Genomic DNA, 24,190 nt, shown 5'->3' with positions numbered 1-24,190 from the left:
CTAAATGTCAGGATAATAAGTCTGGACAAGCTACATTCTGAAGGGAGGTCCTGCTGCAACTGTCAGTGGAGCTACATTTCTAAATTATTTATATACATACGATGCAGAAAAAACACATTTCTTTAAGGTTAACCTTTAGTTCATTACAACATTCACTTTAATGAGAATTTTCTGATGCTAACTAATAGTACTTCATGATCTAATAGTCATTTTGTGTGTCTAATCTTTTCACAAACACAAAATTGCTTGAGTTGGAGCTGAGATGTTTCAGGATAAAAATGTCAGCAAGGGTGATACAAGAGGAGTTAGACATTTTCTTTGTTGTCATTTCTGGCCATTAACTTCCATTCAGTGTCCAAACTTGGATTGTTACCTGACAAAACTCAACTATAAAACAGCTCGAAAAGAGGTGTTGATGCTTTAACCATCATCAAACATTTTGAGCTGCATTTTCTCTGCAGTGTTTCCTCATTATACTTTACAACATCTAATTATTGAGCTTAACGAGACCGTTTCCCCTGTTTTCCATTGCCGTGTGCTTGTTTGCAACTTTTTTTTTCTCAACTCAGGTGGTTAAAAAATGCCAAGAGAAAACAAACGCTCCAAGATCCCTTCATATTTCATCACTTACATACAAGAAATATTGTTGAATACAAATATAATTAGCAGCAGTGGTACGCATCTGCATGCATGGACCCAGACCAGCGTTTTGGCGTTCAGATCTGCTGCCCTGCAGTTTCATGTATCACTAAAACATATACACACAGTCACACACATGTACCCACACACTACAAGATACCAGATTATGCAATTTGTTCAAGGAGGTACAGGGAGCTGGTGCGCAGCTCAATCATTGAATTATTGACATTGCCAGACCCACAGCTGGGATTTTAAATAGGCTGTCCTTTAACCAAAATTGCGTTTCTTTGTATTTTATGGCAGAGTGAAGGTATCCAATGAACCCAAGATACGGCCTCCGTAATAATCGTACACCGAAGCAGTAAAAGCTGCAAAAAAAGGTCAATTAATGACAAATATATGCCATTTTGCCTGTGCTACCGATAACAGCTCCTATTTCGACAATCCACAAAACGGATACTTTATTGCCAGCAGTCTATTGTCGTTTAAATATGCTGAGATTTTTGTCACTGGCTGAGGTATTTCTCAATCAAGGCTCCATAAAATAGATAAAATTCACATCCAGAAACATTAACATTAACTCTGCCTCTTAAACCCCTCCTATATACCTGTATCTCAGCCCCTTATGGCCTCCCTTTTTGTCTATCTGTTTGTCTGCCCCAGTTCCTGCCCCGGCCAAAGAGGAAATGATGACATTGAGAGATTTTCCTGCTATTATGTGAAGTAAGCAACTCCTAGGGGTAATTTTGTCATCACAGACCGTGTCAGTCCTCTTGTTTTCTTACTCTGCAGGCCCAGACTGTTTTTATAGGTCAGCCCATTAATAAACATACCCGGTGCTTGAAAAACTGTAGGCATATATTTTATAGCAATACTTTGGTGCCTCCACAAGTAGTAGCACGGTATCGCTTAGCCTCTCAGGTAGAATTATGTTCCCTTTGATTGAATGCTGGGTAATTCAAGAAATGACAAAATTGAGTTGGACAAAATGCAGGCAGTCCTTCTGAATCTTGCTTTACCTGAGGTGTCATGGGCAAATTGAAATGATACGTTAAGTTTTAAACTTTGTTTTTGCCTATAAAAAGGGGTTAAGATTGTAGTGAGTGAGATGCTAATACATTTTGCACATAGGGCCAAATACTAATTGTTCTAATCGGTTACATTGTGAAATACATTTTCAACTGAGGGGGCAGAGCTAAAAATGTATAATTTGAGTCCTTGAGGTGATGCTGGTCTCACTTCTGAAAAAAACAAAACAAAAAAAAAAAACAGCGGTTGAAGGCACTCTGTGCTTTGAAATGCATTAAGTCAGATTGTAAATTTAGAATTAAGTGCTTCATACAAGTTTATAAATTAAACAATGAGTTAACGCCAGACATTATACCTTTGTTTAAGGCCAAGAGATGGAAACATGTAGTTTTTCCGCTGATATTCTGAAATGCCGTCAAAGTTTTGATACATTTTTTGTGTTTGTAAGATGTGCACATATGGTAGCAGTTTTGTTGTCTTGATTTCAGAGTTCAATGCAGCAGTTTCAAACCAAATCGTTCATGAGGACCTCCTCAACTTCGACTAAGAATGCTTGTGGGGAAAAAAGAAAAACCAAAGCAGTGGAGCAGTCAAACCACGAGTGTTTTTTTTTTTGAGAAAAGAGAAAAGAGAAAATCACAAATTATTGAAGCCATAATAACTCCAGAAAACACAATTAAAACAGATGAGCATTCTTATTATCCATACAAAGTTTACTGATATAAAATCAATAAAACAAACAAAAAAAAGAAAGTAGCCATCCTTGAGGGCAACTTTGGGAAGAAAATGGTGACTAGAGGGTAGAGTTTAGAAGCGTACATTAAGTCTGTCTTTAGAGGCCATAGACCGGAAATCCTGGCCACGTCTGATCAGTCATACAGAGGGTTTATGATGGCATCCTTTTGGCAGATGTGTGTGCTGTCCAGCAGAGTATTAGCCACCATTTCCCCCCTTTTCCTTTTATTTTTCCCTCCCCTTTCTCTTCAGCTATTGTTTTTTTTCTGGTCACTAATGATTGTTAATAGTCACTGATTGCTCTCGTGTGTGCATGTGAGTGTGTCTTTGGCCCTGTCCATATGAAATGTAATTTGCATCCTGTTTTTGTGAAGACTCAGGGAAGGCTACTTTCATTTAGAGAAAGTCTTCATTTTTGTTCCTGCAGCAGATGTTGTGCCAGTGCTAGTTCAGGGTCGAGTCACTTAACAAGCACACAGTTTCACCTGTTGTGTTGACAAGTCCTGCCTGTCTATGCAAACTGACTTTAGAGGATGAGAGCAGAGGTGATTATTCATATGGTTCCTGCAGGCATGACCCTAAAGCTAACCCTCAAAGCTCACATGTGCACAGATACACACACTTGCTTTCTGTCCTGCTGTTTAGCAGGCAGGAGGAATGTTATAGATTAACTCAGAGGAAGTGGGCCGGCAGTCCAGTGCACACGTAGCGCCCCAGCTCTCTCTCGCCTGGACAATGTCCTACAGTTCGCTAGGAAGTAGATAGATTACACGGCACAGAAAACAGCTCACAGAATTCTTCTTTTAGACATTTAGACATTATCTTTTCCGTTTACTAAATCTTCTGTGTTTCTGTTAAACTGTCACAGTTCCTGAGCAAAAGTACTTTTAATCTTTATTTAGAATGAATAAATGTTTCTCAAGCCTCACTTAAGTCCATGCATTCAAAGCCTGTGCCATTAATGAAAATCCGTTTACTGCAGTGTTGCAGTAGCCCTGCCCCAGAAATGTCACAGACACAAAGTGTGTCAGAAATGTGTGGACCTGTGTGAAGAAATTTTAGAACCAGAACCAAGATTATGTGGGACATTGAACACAGGGGACACCTCTGACGCATTGCTCTTCTACTTGAGCAACCACCTCTGGTGTACTGAAGATTTTTCTTCTCTTTTTTGACATACTGCATATCCCATCACTCATCCCTAGCTTTAGTGACACATAAAGAAAAGATTTTTTAATGTTCAAAGGAACCGCTACTAAAACAACTGTCCGTTGCCCTCATTCCTTTGTGTTTTCTAGAAAAGACCAGAACCTGCTGTCACCAGTCAACTGTTGGTATCTGCTGCTGAACCAGGTTAGGAGGGAGAGTAAGGACCATGCTACTCTGAGTGACATCTACCTCAACAATGTTATCATGAGGTTCATGCAGATCAGTGAGGACTCAACTCGACTATTGAAAAAGGTAAGGCTGTGAAGCACTGTCTATCACGCTACATGACTGAAATTTAACATGGCAATTACACATTACAGAAACTCATTCACTTTGTATTTTTTCTCGGATGGCTCTTTGTGGTCTTTAAGATATGTTTGCCATGAAAGTGCATATGAGTAACACAGGAAGTGACAAAAACCACATTTTCCAACAAAGGGAGCTCCGCAGGGCAACGAAGACAGAAGATGCTAACTAAAGATAAAAACTTGGATTTGAGCATAGGCAACCAACATAAGGCATTTCCTGTTATATAATGTTTAGATTTCAAACTTTCCTTTTGGACTGATAATGTAGTTGGAAATCTTGCTCATGCCTTTTTCCCCATTTACTGGCTGACCTTCATCATCAGTGAGTCTTTGTTTGAATGCTATCAAGCATGGGCTGGGAGTAGAGCATTCAAATGAAGTGTCATCTTATCATTACAACTTTGAAAGCAGAAAGTGACCATCTTACGGTCCGAGATGAAATGTAGAAACTCGAGCAAGGGATCTATTATACGTAATAGGAAGATTGACTGTCAAATTATTTGACTCCAAATGTGAACTGTTCGGCAAGCTGATGTTAAACAGTGTTGTTGCATACAGTTGTCAGGTCAGATAATGCAGTGTTCAGAGTGTTTACTGTCGTGTTGAAATTGACCAAACACATAAAAGACAACCCTGTACATTGCTCACGATGTATGATTTCAGTTGCTCTAGCTAGTCCTGCTTGAGCAGCTGGTGGAGCATGCCATCTGTGAAATTCCACTAGACTGTAAGTCAACGTGGAGTTTTTTGGCTCCTGTGCTGAGATGGTCCTGCATTTCCCCGAAGCACACATGACTAGTGCCAAGGGTTGAAGCGGCTGACAACTGGTCTTGCTGCATCTCAAGCCTTCACCTTCGTAAGGGGCAATTGAACAGGCTTTATTGAATATATTCAATATTTGAATAATACAGTGGTTGTGTTCCAAGGCTTTAGGGAAACATTTCGCACAGCTCATTCGCATGGCTAATTCTTTACAATTTCAATTATTTTTCATTTATAATTTCAAAAAATTTTGCAATAAGAGAAAAAATATGGCTCTTGCATCACAGAGGTAATCAGACAGAAGATGGGCAATCAACCTCCAAGTACCAGTGATGCACTTCACAGCATTCGGAACTTTATGGCTCTATAATAGATGTTCACAAGTTAAGTATAAGTGATGAAATCCAACTTTCTCTTTCCTTAACCTTATTGTTACTCATTCTGTCCTATTGGTGTTTAAAAGTATTCCATTGCGGGCTGAAAAGTAGGACATTGTAGCCAGGTTAAAAATAGTGCAGCGGGTCTCCGAAGCTTTCCCTATAGTACAACTAAACGTCTAATACTTTTGACACTTTGGCAGACAATTAGCTCTTTGTTGTAATCTTCCTTGTTACACCAGGGAGCATAATGAAGGTGCTTCATGACTGATCTTTAGCATTTTTGGATTGTTTCCCAACAGCTATGGTTCAGACCATACAAACAGAACATAACATAAATATTGGTTAATCTAGTCTTTCTACAAAGTCAGTGTCTGTCAAGATATCCTGCTACTTTTCAGTGAGATAACATGGTGTAGTCATCACATGGTGTGATCAGTAACTAGTGGACTCCCTGGTTAAATGTAAGCACAAAGCGGTAAGTCTGTCATTCAACTAGTTAACTCATTGTATGACCCCTTTTTATTATGCACAGACACAACCTAGATATTTAATCACAGTTACTAGTGTTTCAAAGCGCTCATGTTGTCTTAACACCCTCTCATTAACAATCAACCAATTCATTTGAAAACAATATATATGTAGTTGCATGATGGATAAACAGTGTCCTTTGGTTTGTTTTTGACGGTTTTAAGGGTCCTCTTCACTCCTGTGGTTCAGTTTTGTGAATCGGAGTAATGCAACCTCGGCCATCACCGCTTCAAATAAGTATGCCTTAATCTTTCTGTTTGAAGTCAGTGGCTTCATGGCTGAAAGTGGGACTCTGCTGCCTGTTTCACCACAAAGATGACAACTCCCTTGCGGCTTGTGAGCTCCTGTGATGCAGGAGTCACATGAACTTACCACAGGCACAAATTACAAAGTGGATTTGCTTCAGAGAAATACCTTTGTGTCAGCTGAGCTTGTGTGACTTCTTTCGGTTTCTCTCTCTCTTTTGTTGCTCATTTTCTCACAACCCCGCAAAGCTTTAACGTTAAGCTTCCATTTAAAAGTAAGGATCTCACATTTATTGACAAATAAATGTCTGTCTTTGCTTTCACTGTTCAATTACTCACTTAAATCTACAACACACAGACAGATACCGTTAACACGAATTTCCTTTTGATAGGTTTTAGAGATGTTGTTCTACTAATGAGGCTAAATGTGGTTAGCGTAAGCCCAATTCCCAGTATTCCTTTTGTTGTCTGTCTCCCCTGACTCATCACTCTTCAATGGTCACTGTCGTTCTTTATCGACAATGCTGATTCACAATGTTTGTTTGTATCTGTTGCGCACCTATCTTTGTCTCATCATTGTCCTGTCTGCATTACTATTGTTGGTCTGCAACAGCAGCATTGTTTGATAGGTATAGCACGTTCAGAGTCTCAACAGATCCAAGTGACAAAGAATGGCAGTCTGGTGGGAGGTCTCGGTTAAAGGAGACTGAAGACATTCCTCATCCTCTAATTAAGGCCTCTTAGAGCCTTTCATCTATGCGGCGCTTCAGTAACATGACTCAAATGGGATGCTCCCCCTGTTGCAGGGGCTGCTTTGCAGCTTTAAGGAGGCAGTTGTAGTGTTGTCATCATTCATGGCACATCAAAGACTGCAGGTTTTATATCCTTGTATTTTTCAGGTGTTATGTTGTGAGGTGGAACCCAGTTCCATTCTGGAGCCTTTGTCAGCATTTTTACAGTTTAACTATTTACTAGTTCAGCTAAGCATGCTTTATTCAGCATGTTTTTAAAGAAAATCCACCCTCACTCACCAAAGATATTTTTTCAAATGCAAGGGTTTAGTATCAGACTCTTATTTGTTCTCCATGACTGTAGAATTACTAAAAAACTTATCAAGCGTATTCAGTTTCCATTATTAATACAAGTGCCGGCTTGCTCTTCCCTGTTTTATATTTAGAAGCCCTGTACCTTCATACATAAACCACATTTCTCCAGACTTTGCCCAGTGTTAATTCTACCAATATTGTTTTGGCTGACAGGGTGATAATAGCATATGTTCAAGCAGCTATAGATGACGCTTAACATCACACACACACACACACACACACACACACACACACACACACACACACACACACACACACACACACACACACACACACACACACACACACACACACACACACACACACACACACACACACACACACACAGGCATATTAAGTAGAGATCTTTACTTTGCCAAGCATAGGAGAGGAGGCACGTCATAAAACACCTAGCATGTGATGTTTCTTTCATGGTTTGAAAACAACCATTTGCAGTTTTTACAGGAAGATGAGTTGTGAAAACTGAACTCAACAACAGCAGCTGATAAAAACATAACTTTGCTGGTTTTAGTTTTTTCTACTGTTTGTATGACATATCACACGTTGGTGTTCCATAATCAGAGGTGTAAAAATCAACAATGGTGTCCTGTATGACACTGTCTTACCATTTTAGCTTATTCCCGCTGGCTTAGGATGCATAATAGTGTCTTTGCCATCATGTTTCAGTTGGTTTTACATGCAACTGCAAGGCACAATAATGGAACCATAGTTTGCCTTCCACACGATGTATAAAAGGGGCTATTGTGTTGTATCTACATTGTGTTGTAGATACACGCACACACAAACACACTTGCATGCGATACACCCATCAGCCCCGAGCTGTTATTTACTGTATTTCTATGGTAATATGAAACACATCACTCTCCAAAGGCTGACTGGATTCTCCTTTTTGGCATTATCTCAGATTTCTGATATGGTCAGAATATAGATGGTGTGAACCTAAAAGGGGGAAACCCATTTATACAAACCTTTTAATTAATCCGACCAAAGTGGAAATCCCCAACTGAGACTACTTTCAAAAGAAAGGTGTTCATTAAGTAAACGAACCCAAAAAGAAATGTTTACACAAAACAGTATCTTGTAAACATTCTTTATTTTTTGTCATTTGAGGTATACAGTATCTGTGTTATGTTTAGCAACAGTCTAAATGGTGGGAAAACCTTTAAATCTTTGTGTCCGCTGTCATCTTGCCGACACAATGCTATGTGTCATCTTTAATCCTACTTTACTTTTATCCTTGCCTGTGTGTTTCTCACAAATCATTACAGAGCCTTTAATTGAGCTGAGTCTCCGCCACCTAGAGGAGGTGATGAGTGTCAGATCTGACAGATAGTCAAATATACTGCCCTCTGAACTCAAGTAGTAATGGATTGTCCCACAAAAAAGGCCTCTCTTGATTATCCTTGTTACATGTATGTGTGCAGTTGAAAGGGAGTGTATTCGAAATATCATAGTTACCTATTTCTTTAGTTACCTTTATCTTTAAATAATTATTGACAGTCGATAACCAAAATCAGTCAGTGTTATAATACACAAATTAAAAGACTGTAATCCTACTCTGTAATTTCAAATGTCATTATGTTGCTCAGTGAGCTTCAAAACCTTCCTCTTTTCTTTACGGAGTCTGTCGTCCTCAATCTGATAAGCACCTGATTTAGATGTGTTTAAGCAACCTGTTTGTAAGAGGGCTTTTTAAAGCTCCAATTGCCCAGGCTCACACTCTGTCCAAGCCCTGATTAGATTGGAGTTACAAATACAGGATCGGACTGACCAAGACATGGCTGGGAAGACGTTGCTGAACTGCTAGTCAACCCAACATGACATCCTGATGTCAGATACCAAGTTAATTGCCAGAGACACTGTGTAATACCCTTTGCTGTCTATTCATATGCCTGGACTTTACCTGCGAGTGATGTGCGAATCACACCGTTGTACTGGCTTAGAAACAACTGTTGTTTGAACGGCTGTTTTTAAGTTAGTGCTGTGTTTAAAAAGACTTGTTTGTTTTTTAATATAATTTGTTACTGTATTTTATACATTTGTTTCATCGGTATGAGATTAACCTGGCGTTAAGACTAGTTTATTCTTCTGGATTTTGTAACAGAAACGATAAACTTTGGGTAGCAGATTTTGCTTTTGATATGACTTAAGTCCAGTCAGATTTTATTCATATAGCACTAAATCACAACAAAGTTGTTTCATGACACTTTGCATGTAGACACTTTGCAGGTCTGGACAACACTCTTTGAAATAAGAGTCCCTGATTATTTAGTAGTTCCTCCTAAAGGCATATCAGTGGTGTTGATATATTAATTTGTTTGGTATTTAAATAGTGCACAAGGCATTCTTGGCTGAGGACAAGCTGTTTGGATTGAGGTACATTTGCTAAGTCAGTGTTAAACTGTGTGAGTGCCACAAACGTGGTAGTAGTTAGTAACTGATCATTTTTATGAGGAAAATCTAGCTTGTTGGGGGATCTCAGTGATGGTAGTGGTAGATGTTCAGTTAATTGCCCAACTCTGGATCGCATTAAAAAACAGCAGAATTGTGAATAATTCTAATGGTTTAACAAAATGTGTTAAACACAGCAAAGGAAATGCAATACTCAAGATGCAGACTTACACATTTACTTATATTCTGTCCTTTTCCAGTTGCCAGCAAATTTACTTTTTCAAAAACTTTCCGATACCCTGCAGCCTTGGCAACAAGGTGTTTCACACATTTTCTTGATCTGAATATATCACCACTCTCTTCTACTTCAAATTCAGCATTTCGGAGTGGCTCCACTAATGAGATTTGTTTGGGTATAATTGGTTAAGTCAGTGATCTGGTGTGGAGGCCAAAGCTGTTACATCATGGAAGTAGAAAGAGTCTGATCTAAAATTCACTGCCATTACTCACAACCTCATATGTTACAGTATAGAAGTAAACGTGACGGAGATATTGGCAAAGCAATGTTAAATAAAGCTGAAATAAACCCCGTTAAATTCGTCATGGCGTCATAGTTAGACTGTATTTCACCACTGTGCCTTGAATTACAGAGGGCATTTATGTGATAGTATTACTGAGTCAGCCTTGCGGTATGACTGATTGAGTTAACATGTTTGGAAGGGGAAAAAAATCTCTCACACTCAAGTGTAGAAGCAAGATAATGTGTTAAGCATGTGGATAGTCAATCTCCTTCTTTCTTCAATAATTTGATTGAAGATGCTGTTAAATGAGACCACTTACCTAGAATTTGATGATACATTTTCTAGTTTGTGTCGGTCATACTTCCAAATATAATTTAAGTTTTTTGTTTGCTTGGAAATATTAAAAAGCTTGACTAATGCTGTGTTCTCGGCGCATCAATTTGTGTTTCATGATTGTAATCACTTGTATAAAGTTAGCAAATTTGATGCCTGCGTGTAAATCTGATGATCTTCTCTCTGTTTCTATTCCAGAGCAAGGAAATAGCCTTCCAGCTACAGGAAGACTTAATGAAGGTCCTGAATGAATTATACACAGTAAGTAGTACTGCACTGGCTGCCCTTTTTACCTAAAGCACTTAAACTGGATTGTTCCTCTTGTGGTTGAGATAATTTCATGGCAGTAAGCTAATAAACAGCAATTGTAAGAGCTTGGAACTCTTTAATACAGAGCTCATATATGTCTGAGAAGTCCTATATCTTACTTTCAGACGACTACAAGGTTTCTCAGCATTCAGAGAAAAAAATGCTCACACGCATTGGAGAATGCCAAAAAGCATCTGGTTTTAAATCCCCCTTAAAGAATACTTGCTGCTCATTGAACTGTACCGGTTAAACATGGCTACTCAAATCAAATTTAATTGGCAAATGATTGCTTCCTGACTTATGGTTCTGCTTCTATCTTGAACACAATCATAGTTCTAGCTCTTCATGGTTTTACATGTTTATTCTGGTACAAACAACTTGTTTTTGCAGCAACAAATAGGAGATTGTTGTTCTACTCCTAAATGGATGCATACATAAACAGAACTCTACAGACTCGTGGCGCTTTTGCTTACTTTCTGGATTATGCTTAGTCTGTTTTCTTGCATGTCAGAATCATCGTCTCTGGCAGAAGACCACAGTGATTGTTGTTTGAACCATTCTGGCAGTTAGAAACAGAAAGCCATAGGATTTAAGAAATACAACTGATTGTTTAGTTTTAGCTATCTAATGTTGTAATATTCCCTTGACAATGATAAAGAATAATCATATTATCCACAAAGTAGTACATTTATTTTCTACTGTAGATACTGTACTGCTAGATATGTTGCTGTGGACTCTGCTGAACATACACGTCAACCACTTACACTTGCATTGTAAATATTATGGCTCTGCAGTCACATCTACATAGCAATATATCCAAAGCCGTGATTTTCCATCAACTTTTAGTAGTAGCCCCCTGTCTGTCTTGATGTTGCTCTACCTCTCAACACTTCAACTTCTGGCCAAAGAAAAAGGCATATTAGTTTTATATCAGACCCAGAAAACATTACATGATGGGAAGAGCAGCCTAACATGACCTTGTTTGCAAGTTTTCTCAGAATACTGTGAAATATTCAGGGAACACAGACTCTACACGACATTAATTTAATAGACAAATGTGCTGCTTAGATGCATCCCATTGCAATGATGTTGACATATATGTATCTATTTAAGCTTTTGAGGTCTTGATTAGAGGAGGCAGTTATTGCTTGCTTTAAGATCTTGTGCTACTCTGTGTTCCTCACATCCTTGCTGGCCCTCAAAACAGTACATGTAAATGCAAACAGGAAAACAAATGATATGAAATCATCTTTACACATCCATAAACATGCCATTCATTCTTCAGAGTGTCATGTTTTTGTTTGCTTGGCATGTTAGACTTATGCTCGTGTACATTGTAGTTTCTGTATATCAACAGACAGAAAAAAGATACCGTCACGACTGAGAAGATCACATAGACACATACACAGAATACACTGTGAAATGCAAAATGCTAAATTTAGCAGTGTCTTTAGACCTTTGAACTGAGTTTTTTTTTCAGTTTGTCTGAGTCATATTTCATCAGACCATCAAGCTTCTACATCAAGCAAATACACATCTGTAGTCTAGTTCTATAGTCTGTTTCATCTCTGCCTCAGTAAGTAATCATCTGGGTGGTTCCTGAAGCACAAATCAATATCAAATCCAACCTCTTTAACTGCTGCAACCAAGCCTGGAAGTCAGCTAGCTTGGTTAATTCCTCACACATGTCGGTCAAAAGCATTTTTGGTGCACTATTTGGTTAGCTGAAGTTTGTTGTTGTAAAACTGTGCCACAGTGTTTGCTCTCTAATTCCATAAATGCATTTAATTGTAATACCCTCTCAACTAGTATGACAGTAACTTTTAGTATGAAGGTTGTTTACAGGCATCCAAGGCAGCAGGCAAGTGATAATCCGATAGAATGTCAGTCAGTCTCAAACTCTGAGAGATACTGTTGTTAGAACAGCTATTTATATAGCATTTTCTTTTTTAGTTAATAAGAAAACTTGTTTCATTCATACCGCACTAAATTATGAAGCAAATTACAACATTTTTTGTAGCTTACTAGGATTTGAACAGGCAAATATGGACTTATGTAAGAACATAGCATTGCAGAATCAATGTGTTTAAACCATCTCGTGCTATACCAAGCTCAATATGTCATTATAACCACAGTCCCAGATTTGACCTGGTTTAGCCTTTATGAGAAGACATGAGCCCGCACACATTTACACATACACACACTGGTTAGATATTGCATCAGACAGCCAGGGTTCCAATGTCCACCACCACCAATGAAATAACAGGTCTGGTCTGTCTCTAAATACATCCATCTAAAAGAAGCTGCAAAGTAAACACAGCAGTGCCAGACTGTAGACCAGTAAATGGGGAGTACAGTGCCCGAGGTTAGTCACCCATTTCTAAACTAGATCCAGTTCGGTCAAACCTCGCCACCAAAGGCAAGGACTTCCAGATAAATCGGGCTTTACCCTGTTGTTCTATTCATACAGAAATAACTCAGTTTGGGAGGAAATTGTTTAGATTTTGAGTAGGGCGAGTCTATTTGTACTGAAGTTGAGGTTTTAAGCAAGTGTATTGCATTCACAGGATGTGTAGCTGTAAATCTGACAGTTCATTCATCATTAAACCATACATGCTCAACCATGCTGCCTTTCAACAAGTCAACAATACAATAACGTCTATACTTAGTCTCAATTTCAGCAGCTTTGGCTAAATGCCTGGACTGTATGAAACCCATAGTTCGAGGAGTTCAATTTTCTAGCTTACAATTCTGTATTTTGCCAGGTGCTATTTTGGTGTTTTAAACTAGAAGTGTACATATTTGGATAACAACATGGTGATTGTACATACACAATGTTGATAAGTATTGCTATGTGCCATAACTCTACCTCGAGCCACACCCTAAAACATCCTCTGCTTTACTGTCTTTTCAACAGAAAAATGATTGTACAATTTTCCTAAATCATAATGCTTTGAGAAAGTCTTGAAATCAGACACTTGGACCATGAAAATGTTGTGAGTAGGTAATAAAACACACTAACAAAGAGGCATTCTTGATACGGTACTTGATACATTTCAACTTATTATTACACCTTGGAAAGGTGGGTTTTCTTTAGCTAGCTGGGCTGATCCATTCATTTCTGTTTCTGTCTTGCCCCTTGACATTTTGACATTTTTGAAAAAGGGAGATCATGTTTTATCTCAGATCCCTTTGTGACAAAGGATTTCAGAGTAAAAGTGAAACAGGAGGCCTAACATTTAATTATGGTAGTTTCTTGATGGCAGAACGGTAACCTTTTATCAAACACATGGCTACTATTTAATAATAATCTGTCAGTTGCACCTCACCTTTTTTATTTTACTGCCATAGTTGTATTTCTCTGTATGCTAATGTAATTCCTTGGACATCAGGTCATCTTACCTTTTACTCGACACAGCATGGATTTGCCTCAGCCTTTTCTCACAGACCTCCTCTCCTGAGAGGGCTATAACAAGTATGTGTAGCTGTGCACTCTTAAAATATGCGACTTCGGTTGCAGGAAATCTAGTTGGTAGGTTCTTACTGTGATTCAATCCATGACTTTGTGACTGTCACACGATGCATCTTATTAATATCATATTTTATGTCTCTGCATTGTCACACTTGTTTGTTTAAGGAATAAAAATAATTTCTTACTGTTTTTGTAGCCTTTGTATCATAGAAATTTAGATCTTGGCAAATGTAGATTTGTATATGGTAGTCTACTTTCCACAAAGATAAATTAACTGATTAATGGCTTTGTAGAGTGTGCATGAGTAGCACACACATACCGACACACACACACACAGTACAACCTTTACTGATCATGACTCATACTGTAGTAAGCAACTGCAATTAACATCTTACCCATACAAGTACTGCATTTTCCTTGTATCAAATAGTGAGGTGACACACGGGGTAGACTGGTTCAGTTCAATTTATAGCTTGCATTATGACTAATATATTTTTTCTAGAAGCTACTATTTCAGATTTGCTGGGGGAAAAGGTGAAGTTTTTTTTTTACTAAAATAAGAACTCAGTATTATTGGTTCAACTTTAATTGTCCTTCACGACTCTGCTCATCCAAGATAAAATATAAGAAATGGCATGATAAGAGCTGAGTTGTTACTGAGAAGGGAATGTGGTTACAAATCTTATGTGGAGTCCTCAAATCTACTTCCTAGATGTATTTTTTCCTTCTCCCAGCCTAAAAAAGAGAAGACAGCGCATAAAACTGAGCTACAGAGATTTGCGGCAGTTGCGGTTATGTGAGAGCTCCATTTAAAAAAAGACTAGGGAAAATCTGCCTTTAGTTTGGGGTTTGCAGCAAAAGGAATTGTCTGTCGTGAGGCGAGTTGAAGTGATTTCTGATGAATGACTGGGTTAAAGGATGGAAGTCTTAATTGGAAGGATGACTAGCTGGCCTGTACTCTAGAAAAAGGATTATTTTGACCCCTCATTTGACAAAAATTCTGTTGCATGTTCTATAGCAATAAAACGAAGCTATTTTTTCTTGAAAGAGTATGACAGGAATATGACTGTACACTTTTTTCTTTGTCCAACCTCACCAGTCAATGTTCTGTGTCTCCAGGTGATGAAGACTTATCACATGTATCACTCAGAGAGCATCAGTGCTGAGAGCAAACTGAAGGAGGCTGAGAAGCAGGAGGAGAAACAGATCGGCAGGGGAGATCCCGTCTTCAGCATCCGAATGGAGGACAAATACCAGAAGAGAAACTCTGTGAAGAAAATCGAGAAGATGAAGGAAAAGGTAAAACCATGGTTTCGCAGACTTAAGAAATTTCCCATTTTTGATACGTCCTTGTTTTTCTTTTGATATATCTAATTTAATCAGCTACATCTCCCACTGCTTTCAATGTGACCTGTGTTTGATCAGTATTCTATTCATGTGTGTTTGATATATCCCAAACCCATAAGAAAGTTTGCATTATTTGGACAAGAGCATAGCCATGCACTGCACTTCCACCAAAATCAGCCAAAGCTCTGCAGTCTATTCTCCCAAATCGCCACGACAAAAGATTAAATGTCAAAGGAAAAAGGAATTCTTTCACAGCACTCTTCCTGGAATGTCTTACTGGAAGTGTTAAAATATGGATGATCTGGACATGCATGAGTCAGAGCCCATTGGTCAGTGGTTCGTGACTAAGAGCCCTCTGTTTGGTTAACAGGAAATGTATGTTAAAGTCAGATGGCTCACAGACATCCTGATTGAAGTGAAAGACACAGACTGTTTTCACTTTAGATTTTTAGCTCTTTCCTTCTTCATTATTGTCTTCTGCTCTTATCATTCAAAGCTGTTGGTTTGACTGTAATTCGCCCTCAGCTCTCTGATGCAGAATGCCTGTAGGGAAATGAACGAAAAACCCAAGAGAAAAGGGAAACTCGTGACTTCTTAAATTCTTATTGATTTGCTTTGCCGGTGTCTGTTTCTCATACATGCCTCTTAATCTGTCATCAGCGTCAAGCCAAGTACTCAGAGAACAAACTGAAGTCAATCAAAGCACGGAACGAGTATCTACTGACACTGGAAGCAACTAACTCCTCAGTTTTTAAATACTACATCCATGACTTGTCGGACTTGATTGATGTAAGTACGAAGGCGTATCAGTTTTCAGCAGTGGAGTGATGGCTTGATTGTCTAGCTAATTTCCAGTGACACTAAGAGTTTTCAGATTTTCTGGAGGATATTTGAACTGGCACATGTTTGACTGCTCTTTCCTTTTCTTAATTTCTATATTTATTCATTTATTTTCTCCCCCTACATCATTCATTTGCCTCACGCCAATGATCCATTACCATTCAGGTCTGTTCTTATTGATGATAAGAGATCAGAAGACGCAAGAGATTTAAAATTATTATCAGAGGAGGGCCTGATAACTTTAGCAGCCTAATAGAAAAGTCTTCTTATAACACCAGACTGTGGGCTGGAAACTACAGAGTGAGACAGAATTAAAGCTACTTATTCATTTTTCTGAAGAAATGTCATTCTTTTCTCTTTGCCTTCTCACCCTGCTAGTATTAAAACCCCATATATTTAACACTGCTGTGCTCTCTTGACTTATATCATGTTTTGACCACTATTTCCACTATTCTCAGATGCCTAAGTGTGAGACCCAGCTTCCCCTCCGTTTTTAAAAGAATCTCTAGGCCTTTGCTCCATTTACTCTGTCACACAGGTTTCTTTACTCTGGTCTACAAACCAATGGTTTACTGTAACCTTCTGTACAGATAAAAATGTCTTATTTATGATATGACTCACCTAGGCCATTCTTGTGTTTGAGAAATAAACTTAGTACATGCCTTTTTTGTGCTGTTTCTACGGAAACCGGAGAAGACTGGAATTTGAGGCAATGGGATTTTATATTCCAGACAGGACTGAAGGAGATGAGAAATGGAATCGCTATTCAGCAGCATGCTGTGTGCTGATATTACTCCTCTTCCATGCTTTTCTCACAAGCCTTTACATCACACCATGCTGCTTGCGTGAGATACATATATGTTTTTTTCTTTTTTGGGGGGGGGGGGGGGGGGGATTATGTGTAGGATGCACACCATATGAGCTGTGTTTGCAGTCACACACAATTTTTTATTGATGAAGGAGACTTTTTATAGTAAAAAAACACATACTCGCCTGCTGGATGCAGTGAACCATGTTGTGTGTGTGACTGTCATCATGGTGCTTTTTCAACCAGTCAAGTTTTTAGTCTTGGACTGATGTTTGTTTTGTTTTTTTTATATCGATCCATGACATTTGTGTAAAGTGGTTATCCTAGTTTCTCCTTTGCTTGCTGTTTTTTTTAATTTTTATTTGTAATACATATAATTCCTTATACTATGTTCTAATCAATTTTGTTTCAGCTGCATCTTATGATTTGTAGCATTACTGTGCTTTGCCCTTTCTGTTGAATGCATTTTCATCCCAAATGCCTTGTTCAGTTATTATATCAGTCTCTCCGCTGCCACATATTGGCCCATCTGTTCCTAGCTGCACCCAGTTGGACCACATGTCTCAATTTCTGTTAGCAGGAAGTGGGTATTTGTATTGTGGGTGCCTGAGGCCTGGGACTAGCTTGTCCCTCCCAAAGACAGCCCAGCTAATTTGTTAGAAATCAGCAAAACCCACGAAGAGTGCTCTATAGCTAGAGTGAAAGAGGAACCATAGGTTTGCATCCCAATCTGTTAAGATTTTTAAGGAAATACATTTCAGTAACAGATATCCTTTTTCCTTCTATTAGTGCTGTGATTTGGGATATCATGCCAGTCTGAATCGGGCTCTGCGCACCTACCTGTCAGCAGAATACAATCTAGAGACGTCCCGTCATGAGGGTCTTGACATTATAGAGAACGCGGTGGACAGCCTGGACCCGCGAAGTGACCGGCAGAGATTTATGGAGATGTATCCTACAGCTTTCTGCCCCCCTGGAAAATTTGAGTTCCAGCCCCACATGGGAGATGAGGTATGTTGTTGATTGTTGGTGTGATGACGATGAAACCACGTTATCATACACTTGTATTGTTCAGAGTGGCTAATTGAGAAATTACAGTAGTTGTAAGAAATACCTAAATCTGCCATTAGATTAAAAAGTTTAAATGACGCCCATGATATGAGTTGGAACCTGCTTTGCTTCTGGGACAGCTGGGTGCTCACTGTGGGATAAACTGAACAACATGGAAGTCAATTTTTCTCAATTTAAAGTGTCAGACTCTCAGAGGTCTGATTTTACAGTGGCTTAAGTACATCATTTTATTACATCCTAGGATGCAGGATCAAGTTTTATGGGCCACTGCAGTTGAAAATTATGTGTTATTTTTCACCCTGCCGTCATGCATTTCAACATGTGTTAAGTGTTTTACTGTTTGGCAGACGCTGCCAATGCTGATATCATGTTTGTTTACTAGCTGATGTTATGTGGCTGTCTGCACTGAGTTTCAAAATTCACTGCCTTTCACTGTGCAGTGGAAGGATTTAGATGTTTACATCTTGTTTAAAATAGGGGTTATGTGACTGCATATCTTTTCTTTAGTTGGTTATAATTTCAGTGTCAATGACAATGCATTTTCTCCTTTTTCATTCCAGGTGTGTCAAATCTCAGTGCAGCCACCAGTTAACGGAGAGCTAATACTGAGGTTCCAGCAGCTTCAATCTCGCCTGGCAACTTTAAAGATCGAAAATGAAGAGGTAAAATAAAATTGTTTCAACATCCCATCAAAATAACTGTTAATTGTATGAATCAAATACATATTGTCATTTATGATTTTGACATTTTGATTATTTCACTTTAGTTTTATTTTGTTTGCCTTTTCCAAATATTCAATAGGTTGCCTGCTATAATGTATTACATCCCCAAAAGAAATTTAACTGTGGCCGGGAATCATTGGAGTAGAGACGTAATGTCTGAAGAATCCGTTTTGTTGTATAGTCGTACCAAAAAAAATCCACACTTTAAATTTGCTCGTTTGTAGCTGTCAAACCAACTCTGAAAACCCTCAATTTGGTTCCAGCCAGCACCATTCACCGTCTTTTACTGGTGCAGAGCTGTCATAACCCCTTTTCCTCCAACCTCCCGGTCAGTGCATCAGCCTTGGTAAAAGCATTGAGGTCACAGACTTTCTCTGGATACACTGCTGTCTTTCTTTATCATTCTTATTGTTTGTTGTAAATCTTAGCCAATGACAACTGTCATTTAGTGTCCCTGTTGATAGTTATCGTCTTTCATTCAGTTAATTCATAGTTAAGATGTAGGTCCAGAGTAACCTGCAGACAACCCGGTAGTCACCAGCTGCTGCCTTCAAATGTGTTGCTCTAAAACAACACCAGTGTACATGTTTGTTTGGATTCCTGTCGCAATTGCAGTGCTGAAGCTGTGAGTGAAACGATATTCAAAAATGAAAAAACTAAACAAAACAAGAGATCTACCCTGCCAGCTCTTCTTCTCGAAAAGTGACAAAATCCATCTGGCCTCAGCCTTTTCTTGCATGGAGGCAAAAATGGCATCCTTATTAAGCAAAAAAAACCAAAAAGATCATGACATTTTGAATGGAAAAATTTGAAATCACTGTTACATGTTTCGCATCGTATAGACCACAGTTGCAGTCGTATTTGTAGCTTCCCTTATTCCGTTATTAATACAAATGGGTACAGACTGTGTGTGTATGTGTGAGGATATGTGTGTGTGCGTATGTATGTGTGTGTCTGTGTGTGTGCGTGCCTGTGCTGATAGACCGCATGTTCATGTCTAACTTCCACTAAATTGGAGGGTTGTCACTGTCATGTGTAGGGGTGACCAGATGGCCACTCTTCTTGGGTGCAGCATGCCAGATACTTCTTTGAAAAATGAACACTCCAAGTGCTGTGACAACTAACAAGTGTGACTGTCAAATGTACAAGAAGGAAGGAGAGTGGATCATCATCCGGCCAGGAAAAGCTGCAGGGCAGTGTTTAATAGAAGTGCAGCTGTTTCCTCAAACCTCTTTGACTCTCATGAAATGGTGAAAGGAAACATTGCTAAATAATTTACCCTGCATCCAGGGTCGCTGGGGTTCACATCAACCAACGGTGCTCTTTTGTTAAAAAAAAAAAAAATCAGAGGATATGTTCAATATTAGCTCCTTCCTGACATCAGTTTTTTGTGTTTATTTTGTTCAGATTTAATTGTCTGCACATTTCTTTCTTTTTTTGTAACACAGGCAGAGGAGGTGATTTTATGGTTATTTATAATCTTAATATAAGGGTCAGTTGAAATTTGTGTACAGCTGTTTGACACCTTAGGTGAGATGACGTTTGTCAATAACTGTTAGCAAAAGACTCCCAGTGGTAATGGAAGTCTTATCTTTTGATATTACGGAAATGTTATGTTTTTGGAGAAGATTCAAAATTCAAAGTGTTTATTGTCTTCTGTATAGTCTGGAAAGGTTTTTCCCCGTTCAATTAATTTTACTTTGCTGTATGTAGTTCATCCAGATCAGCACTGGAAATGTCTGCAACAGCCCTGTGAGCAACATGGTACCAGAAAAAATATTTGAATTCAGGTTCTGTATAGAACCAAAGTGACTCGCCTTAGTTCCCGGGAGCCTTTCCAAGTCTCCTCGGTACATAAATTGAATAATGTGCTTCTTCACAAAATCTTTAAAAGCCCTCTTGCAATTGAGGGCGGAAGTTATCACTTGTAACCATTCAGTTGCTGAATAGTGGATAATTGCCTGAGCGTTCTCTTGCATGCAGCAGTCTTACCTTCATAATGACAGCTCCTCCCACCCCCCCCCCCGTGACGACCCGGGATGAAGCTGTCAACGATAAAGGGAAAGATAGGCCAACTTTCAGGTTATGAAACTAATGCATTTTATCGACATGCCATGATCAGTGATAGTCAAATTTTATTGTGGCAACTGGACCTGTTATTTTTCTCTCGAAGATGTATCACGTCTCATTCAAGTGGCTTTTTCAGTTCAAGTAGATTATGGAGAGTTTGAGGTATATGAAGATGATTGTTGGGGTGCAAATCAAGCAAGACTTTGCCCATGATATACGATGTGATCTTTAATTTTAATGAATTATTTTTTTCAGTTTTATTAATACATTTAATGAACTTCTGTTCCTTAAAGCCTCCTGTTTCCTTTTCAGACCGACTTTGAAATCCATTACAGTACTCGTAAGACACTGTGATGTTTTTGTGAAGTTTGTATGATCTCAGAATACCTTTTAGAATGTTGTCATGATACCTGTTCAAAATGCCATGTGTTTCTGCTTTACCATGGAATGGATAGGAGTATAACAACTTTCACATTGCAAGGAGGGGCACATGTGTCTGTGCTATGGTCAGTCGTCTTGGTAACACACAAAAGGACAAAGTCCGTTGTGTTAATTTGGGGGATATTCTTCCTTTCTTTGAGTACATAAAAAACAGCTGGTATCCACGCCTCTTGTTCTTCGATTGGCTCTTAAATTGCAGACATGCTTAATATGGAGACTTGCGGACGTTGGCTTTGAATGGGGATGTCCTCCTGGCCATTAAAAATAATTAAGATGATTTCCAGCTGCGGCTCCATGAAGACCCCTTTGACCTATGGGGCCCCCCTGCATTTTAAAAGCAGACAGAGTCAAACTGAAACAGTCTTTACCTTGCAATGGCCTCTGTTTAATTCAGACCAACTTTTCACGAAATTCCTCCTGTGAGGTGGTTACTCTGTGTTTCTACCTACATCTTCTGGGCCTCTTTTCCTTTGCTGTATTTTCACAACAGTGATTCATGCTCACATGTTCGTCCTTAAATTCTTCCTCTATTGTTTGTCTCCTTTATTTTTTCCCCTCTGTCTATTTATATCACTAGTTTTCCTTGCTCGCCAAACTTCCTCACTTCACGTGTCCCATATTTTACACTGAAGTCAGATGGGTGTAAATCAGATCTGCAGCTGCAGTAATTAAATTCATTCTACCATCCTCACAACGAAATTTTGAGACATAAATCTTGAAGTACTCTTTTTCTTTTAGTTTAATCATTAAACATTATGATCATTTTCCATTAGTGTAATTTTAATCTCATAAGATTATAATTTAACACCCAACAGTGACCCTGACAATTCCGTATATGTGGCTCCCTACATGTCCTTATCAAGTTTTGATTTCTGAACGTTTCATTTGCCCTTCCATTTGTGTTTGGTGTCCTCTGTCCTCCACATCATCATCATCACGTGTACTGAACACTGTCACAGCCTGCTGATCGTGCTCACTGACTATTTTTCTATGAAAAAAGACAGGCATGCATGGTCCTGTTATGCATATACACCAAGAAAAGCTGCCTCGTTGACAGGGACAAGGTGGTTGTGGAAATTAATTTTAAAAGCCCTCAACTAAATACACCATCTCCTGTTCACCTCCAACCCCACTGAGTGCATTCAATTTGATTGCTTTGCCTCACGGTTAAAGGGACGTTTTCTTTTGGAAAGCTTCCTGAAACCCTCCCGAATTTTAAGTGTCTTCATATTGCAAGTGAGGGGTTCGAGAGTGAATGATCGTTCGATTTTTCGGAATGCGATGTGATAGCAGCATTATGTGGGTGGAAGGATTCGCGCATTCAAAGTGTTTATTGTCACACGCACAATCAGCAAACGTGTTTCCATATACAATGAAATTCTTTCTCTGCTGTCTGCAGTGAATGTCAGATATTATAACAGAATTATAAAACAATTATAGTTGCACAGAAGGTTTTAAGGGACTGTTTTTTTGCAGTACTTTGTTTTTCTCTATGTAATCCTGAAATCCGTTGTTTCCCCAGATCAAAAAGACATCCGAAGCTACCCTGACCACAATCCAGGACATGGTGACTATTGAGGATTACGACGTGTCCGAGTGTTTCCACCACAGCCGGTCCACAGAGTCAGTCAAGTCCACAGTGTCGGAGACATACCTAAGCAAACCCAGCATTGCGAAGAGGAGAGCCAACCAGCAGGAGACAGAGCAGTTCTACTTCATGGCGAGTAGCTTAAAAGTAGTGTGATGCAAAATGAAAGGAGACTTCAGAGATTAATTATTTCAGGCTGACCATTTTTTTAGTTTGGCTTTGAAGACAAACTTAGGTATTTTGATAAATGGGAATGACAAAGGCTACATTTGCCTTACCTATATATATCCCATTCAAAATGCTACAAAAATGAAAAAGCTTTTGAATAATAACTCAAAAGATTTGATCTACAATTATGAAAATGCGTTTTGTTTGTACTCATTCTACCTCACCTTTAACTCAGAATCTGTCTTGCAGTCCTCTCTGATATCTTTGATCAGTTGGCAGAGGTATACATGTCCCAAAATGTTTCCATTTTTAAGCCTTACTGCTTTCTATTTTCTGTCAGAAGATGGACATGCTCTGATAAAGATTTAGAAAAAGACTCAGTGTGTCCAGTGCCCCTGGCTGCCTTATCGTAGATTGCTGTCTTTAGCCTGTGTACTGTGGTTCGCACTCCCGGCTGCCGTGTAATTACTCTCAAATGTTCACAGAAATTCCGTGAGTTCCTGGAGGGCAGCAATCTCATCTCAAAACTTCAGGCCAAACATGACCTTCTAAAAAGGATGCTTGGTGAAGGTGGGTGAAATGTTACCCTCCTTTTGTTGCTTGCACTGTCCTCATTCTCACGTGTCATCAAGTAGTTGGACTTTGTAATAACATCATATCCATTTGGTTAAGGAATTTCTACAACTGCATCAACTCATTTCAGCCTATTTCAAAGCTAATTCTCTGTAGAAGGCTATCTGTAGAAAGCTATCTGGGTCAACCCAGAAGTGAGGATGATTAGAAATGTTGTATTAGCCATCTTATTGATTCATTCACTCTAATCATGGATGCATTAGAGGGGTGACAGTTTTAAAATGGTTCTTCATGAATCCCCTCTGGGTTTCGGCCAAACACTTATTTGCTCAACAAAAGCACCAGTGTTCCATCTTAACATGTCTGGTTAATAGGTAATGGGAAGAGTCTCCTGCCTGTCCTTAATGCCTCTTAATCGTATTTTTGTAAATGAGCAGAAAGAGGCACGACGGGTCAGTTCATGTCATGGAAACAGGTGGCCACATATTCCTGTTCTCCAAAACCATTTGGAAGCTATTTCAACCTTAATCTTTCTTTACTTGTCTCAACTTGTTGAGTGTGTGTGTTGCTACAAGGACAATGTTTCTGTGTTTGT

General features: G+C 38.9%; 1 protein-coding gene across 4 annotated transcripts in view; it reads left to right on the top strand.

Moving 5' to 3' along the window:
* srgap1a (SLIT-ROBO Rho GTPase activating protein 1a) overlaps nt 1–24,190 on the top strand; it is a 76,764-nt gene that overhangs the window by 30,756 nt on the left and 21,818 nt on the right. For all 4 annotated transcript variants that reach the window (XM_086163120.1, XM_086163119.1, XM_086163122.1 and 1 more), the window contains exons 3-10: nt 3,702–3,864; nt 10,385–10,447; nt 15,087–15,266; nt 15,975–16,103; nt 17,752–17,973; nt 18,594–18,695; nt 22,789–22,986; nt 23,508–23,592. In XM_086163120.1, coding sequence (XP_086019246.1) covers nt 3,702–3,864; nt 10,385–10,447; nt 15,087–15,266; nt 15,975–16,103; nt 17,752–17,973; nt 18,594–18,695; nt 22,789–22,986; nt 23,508–23,592 — 1,142 coding nt within the window. The remainder of the gene's footprint in view (nt 1–3,701; nt 3,865–10,384; nt 10,448–15,086; nt 15,267–15,974; nt 16,104–17,751; nt 17,974–18,593; nt 18,696–22,788; nt 22,987–23,507; nt 23,593–24,190) is intronic.

This window comes from Fistularia commersonii, chromosome 17 (assembly GCF_037954325.1).
Source record: "Fistularia commersonii isolate RoL2024-O1a breed Wild chromosome 17, RoL_Fcom_v1.0, whole genome shotgun sequence".
Classification (NCBI taxonomy): domain Eukaryota; kingdom Metazoa; phylum Chordata; class Actinopteri; order Syngnathiformes; family Fistulariidae; genus Fistularia; species Fistularia commersonii.
Note: the sequence above shows the minus strand (reverse complement) of the source record. Positions and strands in the feature narration are given on the sequence as shown.